At 38.1% G+C, this 23,778-nt stretch overlaps 1 protein-coding gene across 1 annotated transcript; it reads left to right on the forward strand.

Moving 5' to 3' along the window:
- Window positions 1-813: 813 nt before the first annotated feature.
- LOC135469933 (intraflagellar transport protein 74 homolog) lies at window positions 814-22,444 on the forward strand (the record flags this gene model as incomplete). The annotated part of the gene is made up of 21 exons (XM_064748574.1): window positions 814-864; window positions 1,742-1,793; window positions 2,780-2,857; window positions 3,122-3,167; window positions 4,114-4,212; window positions 5,050-5,110; window positions 6,191-6,250; window positions 6,557-6,618; window positions 7,677-7,755; window positions 8,253-8,375; window positions 8,554-8,587; window positions 9,131-9,281; window positions 9,925-10,004; window positions 11,189-11,242; window positions 11,889-11,929; window positions 13,263-13,319; window positions 14,488-14,608; window positions 15,474-15,637; window positions 19,704-19,829; window positions 20,309-20,369; window positions 20,899-22,444. Coding segments are annotated over 21 exons (1,713 nt in total), but the record flags the coding sequence as incomplete, so codon positions are not given.
- Between the last annotated feature and the right edge of the window lie 1,334 nt (window positions 22,445-23,778).

A 23,778-nucleotide genomic window follows, 5' to 3' on the forward strand; every position in this document is an offset into this window, starting at 1 on the left:
ACAAAAAATATGCGAGGAGGATATATCGAAAACCAATTTTTAGCTCTATTTATTTACAGACTTCATTTGCCAGGTTGATAGCAGGATTATTAGATTATGTATCCATTGTTGTGTGAATGTTAGCATTCTGGTCATAAAGGTAATGAAGCAATCAGTCACAAAAATTGTGTTGATAACTCCATTTGAAACTGCATGTGCACCTGATATAAGTGAAATATCATTCACTAATACTATTATGACAACACTAGTTTAAGGTGATTCCCTTTCAATGGCTGGAACACACTAGGTGCAAATTCAAAACTGGCCATGGACAGGACATTTGTAGATTTCCTGCTGTCAGTGTTCTTGGGGTGTTAATGAGAGCTGTCTAATATTAATGGAAGATAACTACCAGGATTTGCTGAAAAAGTATGACTTCACGTCTCATAGGTGTCTACCTCATTTATCAAATACTATTTATGGTATTCAACCTTCATTATAGGTGCAGTATCCTATATTTATCCTGTCCTGGACATGTTGAGCTATTTGTGACTTACCACTCTTTCATTTCATTATGGCTTTTATGCTTGCTTCAGGAGTGTCCCTCCCAGTGCAGCAGGAAACCGTCCAATGACCAACAGGAGACAGCTGGGTTCAGGTATCTCTTTTGTATATTTTACAGTTGTGCATAGATTTCTGTGAACTATGTTTATGTGGGACAATTAGGCTTTGATATCCAATCCCAAAATCATCATTGAAATAATTGATTGTATTTGTGTTGTTGAAACTAAATAAGACATGCAGTTTACTGAAGTGTAGATCATTATTGTGATTTCAGCTGCTGGGCGACCACCAGGAACTGCCACAAGGCTGACCACAGCAATGGTAAGGCTTCATGTTCAGTGACTAGTTATTACAAAGTTTATACTGAATTTTCTCTACAAAATTGTTTTACATCTTGAACATAAATCACTAAAAAACTTAGAAGCATGGTTTGTTCATTTGTTTAAAGCATTCATCTTGCTGCAGAGAGTCAGACCAAGGCCAACGAGGTTGCAGGTTTGAGTCCAACTTGCACTATTCTAAATCTTAATTCTTTTAAACTGCCTCGGTGACCAGTATTGAAAACAGTGCTTTAGAGGTCAAGAACATTGAAGAATTACAGTAAGTCAAGAGGTTTGTCAGTTATTAGATCTGAGATTCTTGCCATTCTATTAAGCAAATCTTCCGAAGTACAGACCTGTTCTCTTCCATTCACTAACCTGGAACTCAGTCTTTTTAAGAGTGCGGCTCTCAACTTGTCATAGCTCCGCACTACAAAAAAAGGTTTCCTTTACTCTTGAAGTATTTCTGACATCATATTGTTTAGTTATTCATGAATATTAATGATAAGGGAATTAGCCCAGCGAAACCAAGCCCACCGAAACCAAGCCCACCCAAGAGTCATGTGATTAAAAAATAATTGCGACTGTATGGTTTTTATTTTTCACTGATAATGAAGTGATATGAATTCTGAATATACTTCAAAATTATTGGAAGCCTAGATGTTTGTGGCATACAGCTTTTACACTTTGAGGACAGCACAGCTTAGTAATTGTAACGATTCATAGTCGATAATATGTTGGGAAGCCAAGCTGGGAACATGGCAAACTTATCTCAAAGCTGACCTCTGTCCTAAAAGTGAAAATGTCTTTAATATCATGTATACACAGTAAATAAGTAAACTTAAATAATATACTATAATATGTTTTTAAATTGACAGAACCCTGGCACAGCCAGACCTGGTACCAGAGGTGGTCAGGGGGGTGGAGTGGGTAAGTCTGACATCTGATTGATTATATACTTATACCAGGTTGCTTAGTATGGGGCCATGAAAATGTGGAAAAGGTTAAAATTGAAAGTTTTGAAAAGCTGGGAAATTCAAGCGTTTTTGTAGCTAGGCCTGGGAAAGATTAGAAATGAGGCACCATTTTGGCACATGCATGCATTACAGAAGGGGAGTAACTTTATAGTTTATGTGTACATACAGTGAAATTTTCTTGGGAGAAATTTGTTTTTCAGCATCTTTGAAATTGCTGACTTGCTGGGTTCAACTGGGTTCAATTTTAATTATATTGATTCTGCTTCCTTGCACTTGGTGTAGTTTGAATATGCATACCATAACTCGTACCATAAATATAAAGGATGTTTAAAGAGCTACTTCAGTGCCAAGACCTATATGTCTTAAAAGCAGGGTGAAGTAATAAGAGGGGAGATAATCTGAATTGCTTTCACAAATTGTTAAAAAAAGTTACATTGTATGAAAACCGCTGTTGTTTTACTTTATAGTTTTGAAGGATAATACGGAAACAAAAGTTTTCTGTCGTTTCCAATTTGGCATGGTATGACATCATGCCTGAACACTTGATGTCATACTTTCAAACGCACATGACGCCATTCCAGCATAAATGACTTACTCAACGTCTCATCTGCCTGATTCATTGTCACACAAGGAATATTATCACGTCAAATTTTATGGAAACTGCAGAAGATTTTGTTTTTGAGAACTCTTCACATTTTGAGGTTAGTGGTAATTATTGTAAATATTTTTGAACCTTGGTGGTAGCTCTATTCCATAGGGTACCCTTTGTGTCATTTTACTAATTCTGTCTGGTTTCTCTTAAGACTGAAGTAGCACTTTAAGGCAAAAACAGTTTCATCATGAAGCTAAATTATAAGATTGGTCAAGAAAATGGAAAGAGTGCTTGTTCAGATTGCTAACTGCATGAATACCTGTAAATGTATGTTATGTTTGTGTCAGCCCTGAACACAACAGTGAATGTAGTGGACCGACCGATGACACAGCAAGGTCTGGGCGGCATGAAGACGGCTGCTAAAGGTAAGCAACTTCTCTGACATACATGTATCTGCCATTATCCTGGAAGGGTTAATAGATGTCCAGGTCCCTATCCACTTTGATCCAAGGCTAAGTGACAGGCAAAAGGAAAACATCATCCTGTGTGCTCAGAATATAACAGAAATAACAACATGAAACAGGCTCATTGTTCCCATGCTTTAAACAGATAATGTTATATTTGTAAGTGATGATGTCAATGAAATTTTAATCAGCTGCTACTTATGTGTGTGTCATTATTTTTTGAAGGTCAGCGACAGGTGCAGGACAGGTCATACTTCCTTGGTCTTATCAGGTACATGTATGCTTGTTGACTAGCCTAAATGACCTAAAATTTCGCCCACAAAAGTGCCTTTTTAAAGGCAAATAAATGTCACAAAATGTTGTTTTTGGTGCTGAACTTACAATTTTCCAGTAGAATATCATCCCATTTTCTGAGCAAACCTTATGAAATCAGTAGAGCTTTCAAAATCAGGAAATATTGGCAAGTTAGTCATGGACGAAATTTATGGTCATTTAGGATAATCTACAAGGTGCTATGCTCGGAACGTTGGGGGAAGTGATTTTAGACAAAGTAGAAAACTTTAGACAGTTATTAACTTTGAGGATGGACAGTGATGGTGACATCACTCTGTACATCCTCACTGAAGAAGGTCACCAAATTTTAATCCAACTTTGTCTTACATGAATCCATGGTAATCCAATTTCAGATTCCCTGTTCCCTGGGGAAGTAAGTGATAAAATGTATTCTGTATTAGAGATGTAAGTTGTGCCATCTGGCCAATCTTGTGGTCTGCTTGCTGTGCCAAAGACTGGCCTAGTATTGAATTACTCCATGTAACTCTGAGGTGAGTTACTCCATGTAACTCTGAGGTGAGTTACTCCATGTAACTCTGAGGTGAGTTACTCCATGTAACTCTGAGGTGAGTTACTACATGTAACTCAGAGGTTTCTTCATGGTGTGGCATTTGAAAATGATCACACCTACTCCTTCAATCGCAGTTTTCCTGTTGCGACTTTCATGCGCCAGCATGTGAAAATGCATGTACCTCTTGACTAAACTGTAATTCAGCCCCACTTTTGTTAGCTTCCCAAAACTATCAAAGAGGTCTGTAAAATAAATTCAGAAGCTTGAACAGCAGAACAGCTGAAACAGAAATACAATTATCCGTAGTCTAATTTTTGTGTTAGGAGTAATTAATATGCTGTCATTTTACATGGGGTATTATTTTTCTTGAAAGGGCCAAAATAACTGAGCTGAACACAGAAGTGGCTAAACTCGCCAAGGAAGTGGAAACTGCCAATGAAGAGAACTCCAGCTATCTCTCTTATGAGAAAAGGTATAGTAGTTCAATTATGCATGGCTGTAGTAAATCTTTGGTGATATACGTATATCAGTGTCCCGGCTGCAGTGGCATAGTGGCTAGAGTGTCTGTCATGTAAATGGTAGATCCAGGGTTAAATTGAGTCTTACGTAAGACTTTTGGATCGTTTATCTTCGTACTACATGTACCTTACTTGGTGCTTAGTTTGAGAAAAATGAACCATGTACTGCTCAGCCTGGTGTCAGTAGAGTGTGACTGGGTGGGGTGTCATGTCTGGTGTCTCCAGTCTAGTGTTCCAGAAAGGCAGCATTATAAGTATGTCAGCATTGGGTCTGGCCTGCTAGAAGGAGACGTAATCGTGTTATGACCGAAATGGTGTTGAATGTGACTTTAAACCTGAGTGAAATAAACAGACAAACATCTTTATATATACACGTAGTCTCAGACAGATCTTGTTATTGTGTGGGTTGAGACAAAATAGTACAACCAATGAACCACGGGGGACCTTTGTGTCTGATGGGGTTAGCACGCCATCGCGGCTGACAAACCTCCCACCATTGCCGTTGCTTTGAGTTCAAGTCCAGTTCTTGCTGGCTTCCTCTCCGGCCGTATTTGGGAAGGTCTTCCAGCAAGCTGCGGATGGTCGTGAGTTTCCTCCTACCATAATACTATCCGCTGTCGTATCAGTGAAATATTTTTGAGTATGGTGTAAACACGATTCGATAAATAAATCAGATAAGCATTGCACCACACTGATTAGAGGCTCCAATGGATGCAAACAGTGTTGCCTCTTGGTACAAGGCATTGAAGATCAATAGTCAATTATTGATTAATAATCGATGTTGGTAACAGGGCGGAGAAGTTGGCTGCTGAGATCAGAGATTACCAGGGAGAATTAGGGGACTATAACACGGTAAGTACATCTCCTTTTGAAAGATATTTCTGTCAATTTCAGGCTGAAGTGTCAAGACATGTAGTAATAGGCTCCATGAACAGGCCACCTTTCAGAAAAAAAAAAAATATTGTTGAACCCAAAGGTTACCTTGTTGTTGTTTTTTTTTGTCGTTTTGTTCTGACTAATGAAATAAGATAGGGGCTTTGAAGAAAGTAAGATTAAAAGAGAGAAATGTGTATGCTGTCAATTATCATGATTATGTGAGTGACAGTGAGGGAGATGGTTTAGACATAATCACTAATGTGGTGTTAACAGCACTTAACTGATCTTCACTAATTTTAAAGCATGTGTGTGTGTGTGATGTATTAAAGGAGTGAAATCTCGGAAATCAATGAAAAAAAAAAGAAGACATGTTAAAACTGAGAGGCTGAGAATTTTAGGTATCTTAAAGTTTACAGTCTCAGAATGTGCAAGTCTGCAGAAATTAGCCATTTACAATGTAAATATGGTTATCCCTCTTGGTATTGAAGGGCCAGAAGTGATTTTTTTGACAGTGGCATAATTTTAACTTCTTGGATCCAAATTCAGACTTCATTTGTTTCTCTCTAGTCTTTTTTAACATGTGAAATTCACAAGGTTTTCCTGTTTGTGCAAGGGCCCTTCACAAATTTGTTCACATGTTTAAATTGCCTTCTTGCTGGTTTTACGCAGCCTCAAGTCAGGAGGTTTGTCAGGCATCTGGTAAAAGTGGGTGTTACTCCAGGCATTCTAATTTCTTCCACCCATAAACCTGACTGGGAAGGTCTGCCAGCAACCTGCGGATGGTCGTGGGTTTCCCCCCGGGCTCTACTCGGTTTCCACCCACCATAATGCTGGCCGCCGTCGTATAAGTGAAATATTCTTGAGTACTGCGTAAAACACCAATCAAATCAAATCAAATAAACCTGACCACCATCATATACTAGTAAATGACAAAGTATGATGTTGCCAGTCAATATAAACACCAGTCGAAATAAATAAATAAGGTAATAAACTTTCTATAGTTAACCACCAACCAGAAAAATGAAAGAAGTTGATGTATTTACTGATTCATTACAGCTGGTGGATAAACTGAACACAGATGAGGATATACAAGATGTGGAGTTTGACTACAATGAGGTATGGGTGAGGCCTGAGTAATGAGAATTGTGACTGTACCTTTATAGTGCTATGTTCCTAATTACTGTTCTGTGTATTATCTTTTTGACATATTTAGGAAAGAAAAAAGAAAATAATTGAATTGTTTAATAGATCATGATGGTTTCAAATCTGTATAGATCTCATTCAACATTGTGATCGACATTGTTCTACATTGTAATAGAATATGAAACTTTGTGGTTTTAGAATATAATTTTTCAGTCTATGACTCAGTGGTGAAATTTCTTTGAGGATGATAACGATAAAATAGATGTTGTGTACTTTCAGCTGAAGTCTCAAAATGACAGAGAAAGTCAAAAGATTGAGGAACTCTTTGATATAAAACAAAGGTATGTGAGAAAGTAATGAATACATACATATGTAAGATTTTTATTTTTTAAGAGATTTTGACTTTAAGTAGCTTTTCTTCTGAAAACCATTTACATGTACATGTGCACGTCTTTCAAAAACTTTTAATGATTACTAATTTTTTGTCTTATTTGGATAGCGTAGGATAAATGTTATCTTCTTTTTTCGTCCATTTGGAGGTAATTTAAATATCTTTGCGCTAATTAAATATAATAGAGAGCTTCGAGGAACTATGTCAAACAAGCACGTGGTCTTAATATATTCTACATATTAAGCTGAAAAGGATGGAATTGTCGATATCCCAAAGGCCAATAACATGTTTTTCTTACATTTTGTTGGCTAGAAAATATTGGTCCTTGTCGTGACATAACCTACATACAACATGCTTTAATGGCCGAGCTCCCACTTCTCATAGTTTCATGCCTCAAAAACTAATCCTGCTTTATGTCATAGCTTTTTCATGCCATTTGTGATCAAAGATGGCTACCATTGGCCATCTTAACTTTCATTCATCTGCCTGTGACTTGTCCATATTGTGAACGTGATATATTAAAATCAAATCTAGGAACTGCATTCATACTTGGGTAGCCCCTTGCCATTGTTGAGAAAATGGGTGAAATTTCCTCTGTGATATGGTCAGACTTTCATTCGTCTCTCTGTGACCTAGATCGTATCATTGTTGCAAGTTTGGTTGGCATGGACCTTCTCCAGTGCCAGTGAGGTTGTTTGTTCAAGTCCAGCTCTTTCTGCCTCAGCCGCTGCTTGTCGTCAGGAGGGTTGTCAGGTACATGTATGTAGCCATGGTGGATGGTTTTACTGAGGGTACTGTGGTTTCCTCCACCCAAAAATCAACCGCCATTGTGTAAGTGAAGCATCCTATGAGTGAAGTGTTAAATTTGATTTTGATTGATGGTTTACACCAAACTCAAGAATATTTCACTGTTATGATCAGATGGCTTGGAAGAAACAGTGTTAAAAACCAATCAAATAAATAAAAAAAATAAAAATCCAATGCTAACTATTCAGCTTGTTATTACAGCAAAGACGTCCAAATAAAACAACTGGAGACTGAGCTAGATCAGGAAAAGAGAATGGCTGACAACTTGGTGAATGACATGGTAATGTTGAAACATGTTGTAAAACTGATGAGCCTAAAATCCTGGTTTTATTAATTTATCAAGTACATGATCGTCAGCTTGCAATCAGAGGAATAGAGAATGTGATAGGCAAAACCTGATATGACAATTTCAAAGTAATTATTATGATTAGGTTTACGTGGTAGGTTTCAGTGGTAGGTCTAGGGTCTTACACATCTGTCAGAAGGACACAGGTATAGAATGTCGAAAAATTTTCAAAGACTTTCAAGAAAAATCAGATGATAAAAGGTGAAAGCTAAAATTCCCTGGAACTTCATGGTTTTTACTATTCTTGGGTCTAACCCTGGTTTTTGTCCCATTATTTTTGAAATATGACTATTCTTTAATAATTCTTTTAATTACAAATTATGGAAACATATTAAATGTTGTGTATGAATTAAACACTAATTTTGATTATGAAGTCAGTCATAGGTGAAATAGGGAAGCCTGAAATAAATCTAAATTTTGTTAATTACCAGGAACCTGAAATGAGGCAGAAGTACTTCCATCTGAAGGACACAAATGAGCACCTGTTAAAACAGCTGGAATCTGGTCAGCAGGAACTGGACACACTCAACACAAAACTGGACAATTTGCAAGAGGTGAGCTGTTCAGGGAATGTTTATTATGCTGCCTTGAGGAGATGCAGTATTAAAGAGAATAATGTGTAAACAAAAACAAAATTATTGTCACTGTAAAAGACTTTCAGAAATAAGTTTTAAAATTTATTACTTGAGGCATATACCTGTATTCATTTTGTTAATTTTAATTTCTGTTTAGGAATTATCCATGTCTCAAGTGAAGCAAGAAGCAGGTAAGCTACAGTATGTGTATGAACTTGATACTTTTAATTGATCATAAATAAATTGAAGAGAGTAGAACAACTTTGAAAATCATGGGCTAATGAATTTGGAATTAAGAAAAAAAACAACCTGGGATACACGATGTTAGAGGAACTGGAAGCTAAAAGAAAAGGAAGAACCCAAATATAAAGGTATGCTATGTAAACACAGGACAACTATGGACTAACAGGTGAACTCAGGAAAACCTGATTTTGTTTTCAGTTAAATCAGTGATTTGCAGAAAAGGTACACCAAGCATTTTTAGCATTGCATTTTTAAACATGTTACTTTTTGTGCTGAAACTTCCATATTTCTAGTAGGATGTCATCCTTCCAAACAAACCTTATAGCACTTTTGTAAAATCAGTAGAAATCTCAGAATCAAACAGGGTGTGCAACTTTGTTATGGGCTAATGGGTACGTCATTTACCGTAATACATGAGGTACCCTAAATGATCCAAAATGGGTATGTATTGGTTATATAACTACATGTATAAATGCTGTTCTTGTTGTTAGTGCGGTTGTACGAGCAGGTCCATGAGTTGGAGGTGAAGAGAGACAGCTTGCTGGAGGAGGCGCAGTCTCGTGGAGACCCGGCGCAAGAGCGTGAAAAGCTGCTCAAACAGGTGAAAGAAGATAACCAGGAAATTGCCAGCATGGACAGACAGTACGTACACTGTGCTCAAATCTTTCCATGACTTTCATACAATCTTTAATTCAGTAACTTAATTGGGATCCTTCAGTGCTGTAAATTTCATAATTTAGCTCAACATAAAATTTGACAGTCGATGTCTGATAGTAGGAACACTACTGCTGTTGGGGTTTGTTATTCAGGAAGTGGCCACGTTTAAATAAAGTACTGTTCATCTCAAAGGCCACTTCATTCTGATTCAGATTCCAGATATGGTTTTCGTGATATTTCAAGGCATGATTGATGTGGACTAATCAATAGATAGGTAGTTCCACATGTATGTTCATGTTGAACGCAGGAGTAAAGCAGAGGATGCTTAACAGCTATTTGAAAGAAAGTATTTTTATGCATAGTTTCTAGTTGTTGATCTGATGAACCTTAATTACTTTACTTTTTATTTATTTATTTGATTGGTATTTTACGCCGTACTCAAGAATATTTCACTTAGACGACGGCGGCCAACATTATGGTGGGAGGAAACCATGCAGAGGGGGAAACCAGGGGAAAACTACAACCATCGGCAGGTTGCTGGGAGACCTTCCCACATTCCACTTTTTTTTTTTAGCTTTCTTTCACTTTAAATGAAGACTGTCTGTAAGACCTTTTTTTTTATCTACAGGGCAAATGAGTTTAGAGAGAAAACCTCCCAAGTTCAGGAAGATATTCGTCAACTTGATATGGACATTGAAGAAAATCAAGGTGTTTATATTCACATAGTGTCAGGTTATCCTTGGAGTAGTCTTCTCTGTACAGTGTGGTGATAGATAGCTGCCAACACATGATCATGTCCTAAATGATGAAGTTACGAGATACTGTTATCCTTGGAGTAGTCTTCTCTGTACAGAGTGGTGATGGATAGCTGCCAACACATGATCATGTCCTAAATGATGAAGTTACGAGATACTGTTATCCTTGTAGTAGTCCTCTCTGTACAGTATGGGGATAGATAGCTGCCAACACAAGATCATGTCCTAAATGATGACGTTACGAGATACTGTTATCCTTGTAGTAGTCCTCTCTGTACAGTATGGGGATAGATAGCTGCCATCATATGATCATGTCCTAGAAAATGAAGTTACAAGATACTGTTATCCTTGGAGTAGTCCTCTCTGTACGGTGTGGTGATAGATAGCTGCCAGCGCATGATCATGTCCTAAATGATGAAGTTACAAGATACAGTTATCCTTGGAGTAGTCTTCTCTGTACAGAGTGGTGATAGATAGCTGCCAACACATGATCATGTTCTAAAAAATGAAGTTACGAGATACTGGATTTACAAACAAGCCTCTAAATAATTTTCTGATAAAGTTGGTGCCTGATATGATTGGCTATTATTTTCGAGCTAGCCATGTGCATTATTATTTTGTGTGAATTACTCATCATGTCAGTCCCCTCTAACAGTCCATTGACAAAGGATGCTCTGTGGCTAGAGGTAATATCTTACTATGGCGAATTTATCCCTTTCATATAGGCTAGTCTTTGTACCTTTGTTTATTTCTCTGTTTCTCTGGACTGTTCAGTCTGAAATAAAAAATTACTATTACTATTATTATTGAAACAGGAACAAAGTTATTTCCAGAATTTTTGTCTTGTACCAAACAGTTGGCCTCTGTCAATATAATATTTAGGCAGAACATTTCTCGGTTTTTCTCAGTTTTCTTGCACAAAGTTGGTCCCAGAGGCCCGTTCTGCAAAGCTATTGAAATGCTGCATATTTACCATGGTGACATAGAAATTGCGCCACGCTTTATGGTTTACGACTGCTTAGTAGAAAGGGCCAATGATGTACATTGTTATCAATGTGTATAATCTTTTCACATGCCATACCACCTCCCACCCAATCCCATTGTTCCTTATTCAACAAGTACTGTTTTCTGTTGTAGGAGAGAGAAACCTTAAGTACAAAGAGCTGAAGAAAAGGGAAGAAACTATGAATGGTAAGATCATTAAGCTGTTAATTGTGCATCTACGTTAACATCGTCATACAGAGTGTTGATTCTTACTTCCTCATGTATATGTAGTTGCCAAACATTTCTCATTTATTTGCAAAACAAAATGTCAACAACTACATCTATGAATCTAAAAGTGCACAGACTGTTATAAAATACTTCCTTATACGGCTGGGGTAATCTTACAACGGGAAAAAGTCAGAAGTTATGTTCACTTGTACCTGTGACCTTGATGGTTTTACAGAGTTGGTTAAATTAACGGATTCATGAAAAGGAAGGAAAGTTATTATTTATATCTCTTTATTTTATGCATATTTTCTGTCCGTGGTCAACAATGATCTTACTGTGACAGACTGCTGTTGCGTGTAAAAAAAAAAGGCCAAAGCCATTTTACTGCCACACCTCACCTCCCTCTTGTCCCTCGCAATCCCATCCCAAGGAGAAATGGTTTTGTACTTTCATATGTAAGGACTCCTCCTGAACTGTATATTAAGAAATAAAAACCATACATTTCATGTATACTTTAAATAGCTTTGTTGCTACAATAAAAATACTTCTGGAGGAGTGTTGTATTGCTTTGCATGTTCTTAATACCTTTTTTTTTGTATTTGTATATTGCCTCTAATTTTGACAGAATTCCTGAACACATTTGAGGAGACCAAGGTTCAAGAACTGGTAATATCACTATATATTTAAAGAGGCATCTTTTATACTTTAGACACGGCACCCAGGGGGCGGTTACGATTATTCAGAAACACAGGTGTCGCCAGCTCAACCTAGCCAATCATGTCACGTTATTCACCGTTATTGTTACATGATTGGTCCACATAAGCTGACGACATTGATGTTTCTGCGTAATCGTAAGTGCCGTAGGTTACAAAAAACATAACTTAAGTACCATTCTCGGTCAGGGAATTCTCTTGCTTCACTTGCTCTCAGGATCTTGGTGGCAGAATTTACATGTCTTACAAGAATTTCACTGGAGGCCACTTAACTTCCTCCAGTATGATACACATGAAAAAGTGCAGGCCTACAAGAAAAGGGGAAGGGAAGTAACCAGTACAACTTGCCTAAGGTTAATTTATTTGATTAGTGTTTTACCCAGTACAAACAAGTATTCACATATAAGACGGCAGCCAGCATTATGGTGGGAAAAAACCGGGCAGAGCCTGGAGGAAACCCATGACCATCTGCAGGTTGCTGGAAGACCTTCCCACGCATGACCTGAGAGGAAGCCAGCATGAGACTGGCCTAAGGTGAATGGTTAACTGATGGCTTTCCGGTTTCCTGTAACTATAATACACTGACCATGATATAAGTGAAAAATTCATCAGTGTGCTGTTTCACAACAATTAAAAAATTGATATATTCATGTGGACACATTTTGATTACTTGTCAAACAGTTGAGCACTGTATAGGTATGCTAACCAGTTCTATGCTTGGTTTGTGACAGCTACAAGGTTTATACTCACCATTTATGATGTGGCACTTGATGAAGGATAGGAAGATCTTTATTAAAGAGTCTATACCAGAGAAAAATAAAGGATCGCCTCAAATCCAGTTGACTTTTTCCTATTCCCTTTGACAAATATCTGCCTTGTCTGATGTGTTCAGAATTGCTATTGAAGTTCTTAAACTTTATGATGTGGGATGCATTATGACTTTTTCAAATTTTAGAATCATTTTAACACTGTAATAGCACAGATTTACTGAAAGGCAGTAATTCAAGCTATTCTTGGTAAATAAAAAAAAGTTTGATTAGCAAATGTGCATTTATTGACAAAACAGCCTCTGTAAAGTGCAGCCTGTGGAGTCTTTGTGTCTTACATCATACATGCACATGTTATGTTACACTGCAGCTTATGGTGGAAAATACCTTATCTTTTAGGTTACTCACAGATAATTTGTTTGTTACTGATATATCTTACTTGGAACTGAGTTTTAACTGTAGTAAGGAACCCTTATTAAAGGTTTGTTTCAGTAAAATGTTTTGAATTGCATTGTACAGGAAAAGAAGGAGCATTTGGAGCAAAATATTGTGGCCTTGTTGGAACACATTAGCAGAGTAAGTAACTTGGTCTCAGCTCTGGAACCCTGGCGTGGCGTGCAATTCTTCATGGCGAGTTGTTAACCTTGATTCCTCAACCTTTTCGCGTGTGAAAGAGCATCTTTCATTGCAATTTATGCACATTTGTATTGATTTGATTTTCAAGGCAAAACTAATATTCTTGAGTACGGCGTAGAACACCAATCAAAAAAAAAAAAAAAAAAAATCAAGGCAAAACTCTATTGGTTGGGCTGGCCAATTCCAGGGCGTCAAAAAAAGTATAATTTTTATCAGTATACACAAAATAATGGCTTCAGAATATGCTTGAATAAACACCTTGCAAATATGCAAAATGGTTGAAGAGTTACAGTACATTTAGTAATAAAAGGCCCTATTGAGGGTCCTCCTCCCAGTACGCTTTGCCATGCTGATTCCTGGTCCTTGTCATCACAAATGCTCCGATGGTGATGCTCTGCAACCAGGATGGCCCATTGGTGTTGGTGTAATCTATATATCAAAACTGTTGTTTTTTTTTTACATTTTGTTAATTGTGAATTAAGGGTTCTGTGCTGAACTTTCGGATACTTAAGCTCATTTTAAACCTGCAGTGAATGATACATTTCTACATTAAATACACATATAGATGTAACAATACATATACTTTCATTTTGAAGGTAGAATGATACATTGTAGCAATGTGATGTCATTGTGCTAATAGCCAATTTAAAAAGACCCCAAATAACCCACCAGAGGTCTTCAATGTTTTTTTGTATTTTTAAATTATTCGCTGAAAAAAAAATGTACAGCCGGAAATGGCCTTTCAGATGATGTATACATACTTAAGCTGGCCTGTTATTTATAAACAGAGGGCACTGTGTATAAATTTTAAGCTGTGTGCACAGCCAAATCAGTGACACAGAGGATAGTCTGATCTCTACTGTTTTATCGGCTACAGCAGATCCGACAATAGACTATGGCTGCTCTGGGAGACGTACAGCCTTTGGTTGGTGGGTTTTTCTTTTAGCTGTTTAACTCCTTAACATCAAACATGGCAAAAAACTAAAACATGTTTCCCTTGGAACAGAGAGTATTGGACTATACATTCAAACAATGTTTCAGACATTTCTATCATTGTTAACTTGAAAAAGTAAACCTAAACAAAATTTGACCTTTTTTCTGTCCTCAGAACATGGGTCGCTTTTCCCATCTGCCCTCCCCCAAGGAACTGGCTAGAATGAAGGAGGATCTCTCATTTAAGGCTGGGGAGATGAAGAAATCTGAGGCCACAGCATCAGGACTGGCTTCAGGTATGTGTTAGTGCTTGCCCTACACACTTCTGTTGTGTAAATGAAGATCGCCATCAGCTGAAATGGCCTTTGGTTTGTATCCGTAAATCCAGTTTCCTTTATTAAGAACCAGCTTTAAAAAATTGATCTTGGGCATATCCTGTGTTTGTCAGAAAAAAAGGAAATTCTAGCAGAAAATGTTTAGGACTTTATTTATTTATTTATTTATTTGTTTGGTGTTTTATGCCGTACTCATGAATATTTCACTTATACGATGGCGGCCAGCATCATGGTGGGAGGAAACCGGGCAGAGCCCGGGGGAAACCCACAACGATCCGCAGGTTGCTGCAGACCTTCCCACATACGACCGGAGAGGAAGTCCGCATTAGCTGGACTTGAACTCACAGCGACCGCATTGGTGAGAGACTCCTGGGTCATTGGTGTTCAGGTCCATATGAGGACAATTTACTTCCTATTCCTAGGTCTGAGCTGATTGGATTTCTGGTTTCTAAAGGGCCCAACTGAACTTAGCAGGTTAATCTGTCTTGGCTATTAAATCCACTGTTGGGATTGTGTATGTCACACTCACTTCGTGTTAATTATAGCCTTAACTGCAGTGAACGTGGGGGCTTCTGGGGCTCAGTTGGTTAGCGCGCTAGCGCATCGTAATGACCCAGGAATCTCTCAACAATGCCGAGTTCAAGTGCTGCTTATGCTGGCTCCCTCTCCGGCCGTATGTGGGAAGGTCTGCTAGCAGGTTTTGTGTTCAAGATGACATTTGAGCTACTTACATGTGTCTTGAACAAGGAAATCACACAAATTCAGTTCTATAATATAATGCAAACAGCCTTGTCAGGACTGTGATGGATTTTGTGGCTGTCTTCAGAGAACGACAAGTTACAGCAGGACTTGCATAAGGTGGAACAGCTGGAAAATAAGATGACCTCAGAGATGGCTATCATCAAAGAGAAGATAGAGGCTATGGAGAAAGAGCTGGTCGTCTTCTCCAACATTGATGCCCTGAAGGAAAGTGCTGAGCAAAAGCGTAAGGTAAGGCAAACAGCCTGCGCTTAAGCGGGCATACCCTGTGCTTCTTATTTGTCTGACACTGTAATTATTCTGACGCTTTCCAGTAGGTGACTGATTTGTGTTGACACAAGGTAAGGCAAACAGCCTGCGCTTAAGTGGGCATACCCTGTGCTTCCTATTTGTCTGACACTGTAATTGTTCTGACGCTTTCCAGTAGGTGACTGATTTGTGTTGACGCAAGGTAAGGCAAACAGCCTGCGCTTAAGTGGGCATACCCTGTACTTCTTATTTGTCTGACACTGTAATTGTTCTGACGCTTTCCAGTAGGGGACTGATCTGTGTTGACTCAAGGTAAGACAAACAGCCTGCGCTTAAGTGGGCATACCCTGTGCTTCCTATTTGTCTGACACTGTAATTGTTCTGACGCTTTCCAGTAGGGGACTGATCTGTGTTGACTCAAGGTAAGGCAAACAGCCTGCGCTTAAGTGGGCATACCCTGTGCTTCCTATTTGTCTGACACTGTAATTGTTCAGACGCTTTCCAGTAGGTGACTGATCTGTGTTGACGCAAGGAAAGGCAAACAGCCTGCGCTTAAGTGGGCATACCCTGTACTTCTTATTTGTCTGACACTGTAATTGTTCTGACGCTTTCCAGTAGGGGACTGATCTGTGTTGACTCAAGGTAAGGCAAACAGCCTGCGCTTAAGTGGGCATACCCTGTGCTTCCTATTTGTCTGACACTGTAATTGTTCTGACGCTTTCCAGTAGGTGACTGATTTGTGTTGACGCAAGGTAAGGCAAACAGCCTGCGCTTAAGTGGGCATACCCTGTTCTTCTTATTTGTCTGACACTGTAATTGTTCTGACGCTTTCCAGTAGGGGACTGATCTGTGTTGACTCAAGGTAAGGCAAACAGCCTGCGCTTAAGTGAGCATACCCTGTGCTTCTTATTTGTCTGACACTGTAATTGTTCTGACGCTTTCCAGTAGGTGATTTGTGTTGACACAAGGTAAGGCAAACAGCCTGCGCTTAAGTGGGCATATCCTATGCTTCTTATTTGTCTGACACTGTAATTGTTCTGACGCTTTCCAGTAGGTGACTGATTTGTGTTGACAAAAGGTAAGGCAAACAGCCTGCGCTTAAGTGGGCATACCCTGTGCTTCCTATTTGTCTGACACTGTAATTATTCTGACGCTTTCCAGTAGGTGACTGATTTGTGTTGACAGAAACCATTGTTAAGTGGTTATAGCTACCTTACACAACTATTTTTCAGGTGGATCAATTTATGTTTTTACACTTCATCTCTCATTGATCATATTTATTTAATCTCAAAATTAAATTATTATGGCTAAAATTAGCCATATTTTCAAGACCTTTTTCTCAAATGTAGCCCAACATTTGATGGGTAGTAGTAATATAAACGAGGACAGTTTTGTCCAGCGTCTTGAAAAACTCAGGGAACAAGTCTGGGAAAAAGTTCTTCATGATACGTTTTACTTCATACCAAATATCTCGTGTGTTTCTGTATTACAATACCTCTCAAACCTTGATAAGAATAAGGCCAGTGGTCTAGACAATGTCAGTGCTAGATTGCTTTCATCCGCTTCCCTCATTATTGCGTACGACGTTAAACCCCAAGCACTCCCCCATTATGGCAAATCTTTGACCATGCTAATAAACAGATGTCTTATGACCAGTTCTTTTCCAGATATGTGGAAAATTGCTAAAGTTATCCCTTTTACGAAGGTGGTCCAAAGGATAAAGTTGAAAACCATCGTTCAGTATCTGTCCTACCCATTGAATGACATGTACATATCAGTTTATATGAGTATCTCTCAAAATTAAAATTATTGCATGAAAATCATTTGTTTTTCTCTCTTTATTCTCTTGTGAAACTGAGAATTGCCGATAATGGTTGAGCACTGGCAGAGGGCGAAAGATAATGGGGAAGTTATTGGAACCGTACTTGTAGACTCCAAAAAAACATTTGATACTGCATTCGTCATTATATACTACTTAAAAAACTTAAAGTATACAAATTTCACTCAACTTCTCTTACTTTTTTCCAGTTGTACCTATCTAACAGACAACAGAAGGTTGTTGTTGGAGTAGAAATGTCAAATGCTATGGATAATAAGGCCAGAGCCACGCAAGGCTCCATATTAGGACCTTTACTATTTATTCTATACATAAATGATCTTCCATTATTTCTGAAAGACAGTGGCAATTCTGTTGGGAACTATTTCACACATTGATATACTGTTGGTCAAGCAATGTTTTCTGACATTGAGTGTCATATAAACAGCAGTTTGGACTACATTAAAGACTGGTGCGACATAAACCTCATGCTCATGAATCACCAAAAATCTAAATACATGATACTGGGCTCCAGGTAAAGGCTGCAGTTAATCAAACATGTGCCTTTCTCTGTTGTGCTTGATGGAAGTACGAGTCAGTAATGCTAAACTGCTTGGTATTTATATTGATGAACATCTTTCCTGGAACACACAAATCAGAAATGTGTGTAAAAAGGTTTGTAAATTTTTAGGGATTCTACGAAGGAAGAGAGATCTTCTAACACGTCACTGGTGATATTTTCTGTAAGTCTTATGTTCTTCCTCACTGTGATTATTGCTCTTCAGTATTGGAAAACTGTTCAATTAAAAACAGAGAAAGGATAGTCAAGTTAAAGAAAAGAGCTGCTTGTTTAGTTTTGCAAGAAAGCATAAACATATCTGAAAGAACTTTACTTTCAGGAATAAAAACGATGCATTTTAATAAACGGGTAAACTACAAAATTCTTTGTATCATCTACAAAGCATTACATAATCACTGTCCAAACTATATTAAACAGCTTTTCCCTCCAAACAAACAGCTGCACAATATTGTTTTCAGATCAACACAACATAATATCTATCTTCCTAAAACAAGGACAAATTACACGACGGAGGTAAAACAAGGACAAATTACATGACGGAGGTAAAACAAGGACAAATTACATGACAGAGGTTTTACGTATATAGGCATCGAGCTATGGAACTGACTAAAAGAAGCCCCTTCTCTGTTAGCTTTCAATCACGCTTCTTAAAATCACAGTTATAGTCAGGTAACAAATGAAATGTGCATGTATGTATGCTTTGACTGTATCAGTTATACTTAAATGTATTATTATGATAGAAAATCTTTTCATAAGGCTATGTTCCTTTAACACGCTTGCACACATGTGCGTTGTTCAAACCAAACAGGGGATGGGAAAGAGGCCATCTTCCACTCACTGGGATTGTTTCTTTGTACATGTGTGTAGGGGGTTCCAGCCAGCAGGTGGAGGAGGGGGTCGGTAATGGGCCGTCTCCCACTACCTTACTTCTCCTGCTGGTGGGGACAGTTGCAGGAACAGTACTATTGCTTGTTGTTGATTTTTTGTATGTATGACTGTATATAGCTTCTCTTTTCAAACTACATGGTGCTTTAGCTGGTTTCACATGTATTGATGTATTGTTTGATTGAACGCTGAAGTACAGGTTTCCTGTATATTGTTTTCTCTGTGATGGCCGTGGGGAAGAACAGTTTCATTGTAAATTGACCAAGCTACCTTCACTAAATAAAGATATTATTATTATACAATTAAAAAAAGTTGGGGGGGGGGGGAGTTATTTTATATCGAGAAGTGATTCAAGTTGAAATAAAATGATCACAGCTTTTTTCAGTGGCACGAGCGAAGACATAAAAGCATCAGCGCTTTGCTAAAAAATGCGCTGGATTTACATTTTATGTGTTTTTATTGAAATGGGTTGCAAGTTATCTGACAGACATGTATTGGCATGCTTCTGCCAAGGTTGGAGGTATGTATCTAAGGCATTTCTTGATGCCTCCAGCCACATCAGTGTTATCATGGGTCACCGTGATTACTCTTTATGGTTGCTATGCCATTTCTTTGCGAATTTAAGTTCAAATAAACATCAACGTTTCTACTGCATATTTCTTAACCGATAAAAAGTCTTCTAATCGATGGAATGGGAAGTATTGCCTACAAAGAGTTAAAGTGAGCCATTGAATATTGAACAAAATATGAATGTTGGGTTTGTACAGAAACTTATGGAGGACAAGGTGGTTTTACAGAAGAGGCGAGAAACTTTCAAGAAAACCATGCAGTACCTGACATCGAAGTATGAAGGCCTTAAAGCTCAGCTGAATGAAAATGAAACTTTTGCTCAGGTAAGATATTTGCTGTAGACTTTTAGCTACAAATTGATGTTGGTCAATTAATTGAATTTAAGAGATAATCACAGTCAATTACTGATTGGATGTGAAATTAAGATTTGTGTATGTCTTTTCTGAGGTTCACAACTGCTTATGTATGACTTGACCTCTAAAAGTCAAGTGATTACAAGATCAAAAATGCCAATAAAACGTTTCAGGAAAGTGGGTGGATGAAACAAAACTTGTCAGGGACTTGTCACATGTACACATGTGACGCCTAGTGGTTTCCTTCAAGCTCGTCAGTTCCCACCTTTGGTTTTCCCAACAGCAGTGAAAAATTCCTGAATTAAGCGTTGAACATAAATCTAATGAATGAAGCATTCTTGTATGGCTGAATCTGTTGGTTTTGTTGTTGGCTTCAGGTCTATAGTCCACGCAGATGTGGCAGTATATTGTACACTTTTCTTCACTGGTTTCAATGTGATCTGTTTCAGCTTGGAAATTTGGAGAGAAAATGGCAGCACCATGAACAGAACAACTTTGTTATGAAAGAATGTATCCTTTTGTATATGCAATTGTTTAAGCTAGATTGCAATTTGTCAGAAGTGCAATTTCCTTTTGATCTGTGTATATTTATACATCATTGTGGTGATAGAACCATTCATGTTGAATGTTTTGTTGCCTCGCTAAAACATGTTCCTTATGGATATACAACTTCTTGGTTTATTAGCCCCACATTTCAACGTTTTAGATATTAACATCGTCATCAGTAGAATTCCATCATTGCAGAGTTGTTATAATAGCAAATTAATGCAGTGATGTCATTCACTTTGAAATAATGTTAGTATCTACATTGAAACGTCATGTTAACAAACTTAGAAATGGTATGTCCTTAAAGAATATTTATGGATCCATAATCAAAGAAGGCATTGTTGACTGTTAAAAATTATAATCCTAAACTGGAACAATCAAAATGTCATTCTTTTATAGCTTTGATGTCATCATTACTTAATGATGTAATCTCTGACTGCCTGTCTTTGTCATCCTGTATCTGCACATGTAAGTTTTCCTTGACCCACATTAGTCATTTCCACAAAGACAATGGAGTGTGACTACCGCCCTATTGCTCAGCATGTCCAGACCATGGTCACTGACTACCACAGCCTGTTACAGGACCAACTGTCAGGAAAACACTGATTACACTAACTATTCAGCTGTAGCAGTGTAACTATACATGTATATAGCCACAGATTCACTAGCATCATAAATGGCAGTGACCAGGTACAGCAGGCCACCAGGAATGTACATGTACATAAGTTTGTATGTGAGCTCTCATCGCATTGGCTGAAAGTATTATCTGACTGTACTGTTGATAGGCTACATACGCATTTCAGGCTGTGCACTACTGCACAGGCCACAACAGAGCAGATGTGGTCAAATTAACAATCGTCAGTGGTCAGTGAAGTTTGAGGTTGAAGGTTCTTTCTACAGTTGGCAAAACAGCAGCATTTCAAAGTAACAAATAGCGTATATGGAAGTACATGTACATGTTTTCATGTAACAGAGGAATGGTGGCTGTACAATTTATCATTGCCAAACATTGCTCCACGAGTACATGCAGAAAAGCCCAAACAATGGGTTTCATTTTAGAGGTACATCTGTAGGTGTTCGCTGGCATGTACAGATTTTTTTCTGATGTGATTTTTTTGACTGTGCAGCATGGCATTTTGTGTTCATTTATTTAAACAGTATTCTGTGTTGGCCAATAAATTACTTTCCATAAATACGTCCTGAACCATAAAGAGTCGGTGGTTTTAGTACATCCCATGTGTAGATTTCTTTGTGGCATGTTTGATAACTTTTGTAAGTAAATTTTGAATCTAGAATTATAAAGTAGGCATGGCATATGCTAAATGAGAGAATACAGAAACATGATGTGGCGTGACTCAGTGCTCTAAGCTCATCCAGTTTAAATGGAAAAAGGTCAAACTGGGATTGCATGACATCACAACAGAAACTGATGCATTCTGGGCTTATAGAAAAAACTCCTTCCAGATTAGGTAAAATTTATAACATGGCAGTGCTTTTGATTTTCTTTGTGTTGCACGATTTTGCTTACTTTGAACTGTTATACAACATTGCAAAAATAATAAGATGTGCATCTTAAAATTTGCTTGGGATGCTAGCTCTTCTGATACATATACAAGTGGTCTAGTGTCTTTTAAGCAGACACGATAGCGGATGTACCTCATTTTTGCCATTTAACAAGTAGCCAAGCATTGATACAGTTTATCCTCAGTTAACAAATGTGATATGAGTATGGTAAAGTTTTATCATATTTAATGAGTTTAGAGAATGTACTTTTGTTCTCTTCATTTGAATATGTGTTCCACCATTTTAAGAGGACACAGATGTTATATTGGATTCTGTAACATGTTCTCTATGTTTTTGTTTTACAATCAACCCTTCTGTAGTTGTTCTCTTCATCTTGTTTCAAAGTGCAAAGATTATTTAAAAAACGCATTCCGTCCAAACAGGTAATCTATTCCAGTTTGCCTTTAGTTAGTTAGTTTTTGAAACTCAGGCCTGTACAATAAATTTGGGTTTCCCAACCAGAGTGTTGGGAACATTTCGAGTTCAATCTGTTTGTATTTGCCTGTTGTTATTTATTTATCTATTTTTGTTTTTGTTTTTGTTTTTTTCATAAGTTTGGTACAATGCCTCACTTTGTGAACGTGTATGCGCTTAAGCTATTTTCTTTGCATTTACAACAGTGAAGAATATTTCATTTGTGTGGTGACAGGATCTATGAAAATTCACTCTTTCCTATCTGGAAATTTCCCTCTCCTCTGTACATAACCTGGTTATTTGATAACATGTAGAACATATCTGTATGTATATTAATTGCTTGATGTATAGAGTAGATTTACTTGTTTCTCCACCACATTAATTGGCCTTGCATCACATTTTCCCTATTTTCATGTATCTGTGACATCTTGAGATAATTGATATGTTAGGGGCAAAATATTTGCCTGGGGGGCTTGTCCATTGAGAACAGTGTTCATGGGCGGGTGGGGCGGAATGCTCACAGCCCGCTGTTCCCAGATGACAACGACTAGTGGAAGAGACCACTATTGAGCCCAGATACTGTGCCTTTTTTAGGACTTACACTCTTATATGTGCATGTTCTTCCCCGACACTGCAAGATCACCAGCCAAGTCAGTTTCCTCCCTAAATGCTTACTCCTGATAAGTCTGGTGTGCTGACATTGCTCAGTATACCTGCTTGGCCCTATCAGGAGTACATGCCATAACTTGTCACTCAAGTATTTAGTAATATGAAAATTGCACCACATTGATTTAACTGGACGTCATTTTTATCATGGCCACTTTAATTTTTTTATTGGCGCCCAGGTTTTTTAGCCTAAATGTGCTAGGTAATAATATCTGAGCACAGGGCTATTTAGGCAACCAGGGTATTTGGCCCTTAGGTCCCAAATTGGGTGTACCTTGAACATTGTATGTACCAGTCAGAAAAACTTCTATACTAATGCATATACAAGATTAAACTGAGGCCAAACATTCACCAGACCCCAGACACCCCAACAGAGGTCCATAATATGGATTAGTTTAATCAATGGAGACACAAGGTACTAAGGATCTTTGCTCACCAAGGTCTGAGTGTGTTACAACTGAGGTGTCTGTGCTCACCCAGGTCTGAGTGTGTTAGGACTGAGGTGTCTGTGCTCACGCAGGTCTGAGTGTGTTACAACTGAGGTGTCTGTGCTCACACAGGTCTGAGTGTGTTACAACTGAGGTGTCTGTGCTCATGCAGGTCTGAGTGTGTTACAACTGAGGTGTCTGTGCACACCCAGGTGTAAGCGTGTTAGGACTGAAGTGTCTGTTCTCACCAAGGTCTGAGTGTGTTAGGACTGAAGGGTCTATGCTCACTCAGGTCTGAGTGT

Source organism: Liolophura sinensis, chromosome 7 (assembly GCF_032854445.1).
Source record: "Liolophura sinensis isolate JHLJ2023 chromosome 7, CUHK_Ljap_v2, whole genome shotgun sequence".
Classification (NCBI taxonomy): Eukaryota; Metazoa; Mollusca; class Polyplacophora; order Chitonida; family Chitonidae; genus Liolophura; species Liolophura sinensis.